Source organism: Delphinus delphis, chromosome 13, assembly GCF_949987515.2.
Source record: "Delphinus delphis chromosome 13, mDelDel1.2, whole genome shotgun sequence".
In the NCBI taxonomy this organism is placed as follows: domain Eukaryota; kingdom Metazoa; phylum Chordata; class Mammalia; order Artiodactyla; family Delphinidae; genus Delphinus; species Delphinus delphis.
The window spans coordinates 23,653,683-23,655,670 of NC_082695.1; the positions used below are offsets into that span (position 1 = coordinate 23,653,683).

The 1,988-nt window shown below is 49.3% G+C and overlaps 1 protein-coding gene across 4 annotated transcripts in view; it reads left to right on the top strand.

Annotated features, from left to right (window-relative positions):
* The window catches only part of LIMK2 (LIM domain kinase 2), a 55,879-nt gene that overhangs the window by 50,551 nt on the left and 3,340 nt on the right, over positions 1-1,988 (top strand). For all 4 annotated transcript variants that reach the window (XM_060028373.1, XM_060028375.1, XM_060028377.1 and 1 more), the window contains one exon: positions 997-1,154. In XM_060028373.1, coding sequence (XP_059884356.1) covers positions 997-1,154 — 158 coding nt within the window. The remainder of the gene's footprint in view (positions 1-996; positions 1,155-1,988) is intronic.

A 1,988-nucleotide genomic window follows, 5' to 3' on the forward strand; every position in this document is an offset into this window, starting at 1 on the left:
GGCTCCTCCTCCTCCTAAGATGAGTAGCTTGCCATAAAATCAACACCAGTGGAGGGTTGTGTAGTTTATCACAGATCTGTTGACACCTTCGAGTCTCATTGGTGCCATGAGAAGGATTGGGCCGGGCTTATTCAGGTGAGGAAGCTGAGGCTCAGAAAGGGGCAGTGGCTTGCTCTTGGTCACATGGCCAGTAAGGGGGTGGGCGGGACACGAAACTTCACCAGGAAGGGCAGGAGGTTGTCCTTCTAGCTCTTGGGCCAGATGTAGCCTTTCCCTCTGTGCCACCTTCCCCAGGCACTCGTGCTGCCCCCACCCTCAGCCCAACAAGGAGCAGCAGACACTCCAGGAAGCGCTGGCCCATGTGGCACAGCGCTAGGCTCTGTGGGGTGCAGAGTGAGTCACGGAAAGAGTCCTGCCCTCAGGAGCTTAGCTCAGTCTGTCTTGAAGCACTGAGTCGAGTACATACATTCAAAGGCTTCTGTGCTTCCCACGGAGTGAGATGTGGTAGAGGAGACAAGAGGGACGGTTGGAATGATGAAGGAAGGTTTTTAAAAATATTGTTCTCTAACAGAGATCACTTGAGCACCTACTGTGTACAAAGCACTGGTCTGGCGCCAAAGGGTTTCAGACTTGAATCAGACCCAGCGCCAACCTTCTCAGGGCCTAAACTCTGTCAGGGGACACAGACAGAAGGGTACAGAGCAGGGCAGGGTCGGGTGGGTGGAAGCTGCTCCTCCAGAGGCCAATTGGGAATATTGTGCTTCTGCTGCAGTGAGGCCTCTTCCAAACCCTCCTCAGTAACCACACTCTCAGTCGAGAGACAAGTCTGGATTAGCAAGATTTGGAGAAACGGGGGAGGTGGAGCCCTCCAAGGACAGTTTTTACCTCCCTCTTCTGACCATCCTTCCTGTCCTGTCCACACACCAGCATGGCCCACCCCTGCCATGCGGCTGTACATCAGCAGCCCATTCCTGACCACTGTCTTCCCACCTGCAGATCATTGGGCAGGTGTATGCAGATCCTGATTGCCTGCCCCGAACACTGGACTTCGGCCTCAACGTGAAGCTCTTCTGGGAGAAGTTTGTCCCCACGGACTGCCCCCCAGCCTTCTTCCCCCTGGCCGCCATCTGCTGTAGACTGGAGCCCGAGAGCAGGTTGGTATCCGCTCCTGTCTGCCAACCCGCATGGTCCTGGGATGCTCGCCCCTGCCTTCAGCCATCCCCAAGCCCTTCCCAGGAACTGGGGTGGTAAAAGCCTTGAGTTCGAGGATGGCTGTCAACCACCGAAGCCACCTGACAACCCTGACATGCCAGTCGAGGGGACGGGAGACGAGGGTATTGTAGCAAGTGACCTGGATGTAACCCAGATACAGCTGTTAAAAGAAACTTTAACAGCAGGAAATTCACCCAAAGCTACACCATGCTAACAGCATAAGTGTCTCCATGTTTCCATATTCCCACGTCCATGTCCAAATACATATGTTTTGTACATTTATAATGTCAAATAGAGAAAAGCTTTACATTTTGCTCTGCATTTTGTCACTACCCAGTATTCCAGATTATCATTTTTGTTGACTATGGAATTCACTAGGAGACTGTATGAACACATAATATACATAATGTAGATGTTCAGGTTTTTCCAGTTTCTCCTTACAATAGGTGTTACTACTGTGAGCATCTTTATGCGTTTAGCCATTTTCTTCCTTTAAAGAAATCTTTTAAAATTACCTTTATTCTTCTCAGGTTATAGCTTTCATTATTACCAAAGTTATTCTGAGTCTTTTTAAGTTTGTGCATTAGAAAACTAGAACCTTTGTGCTTCTGCTATCAAAAATTATGTTTCTTTTAAAAAACAAATTCAAACATTACCAAAATATATAGGACAGGAAGTATACGTTTTCTATAATCTCCTGAGCAGTGTGCCCCTCAGCACTCCCCACTCCCCAGCTCCATCCCCCCCAAGATAACCAGTTGGCACATAACCTTTAT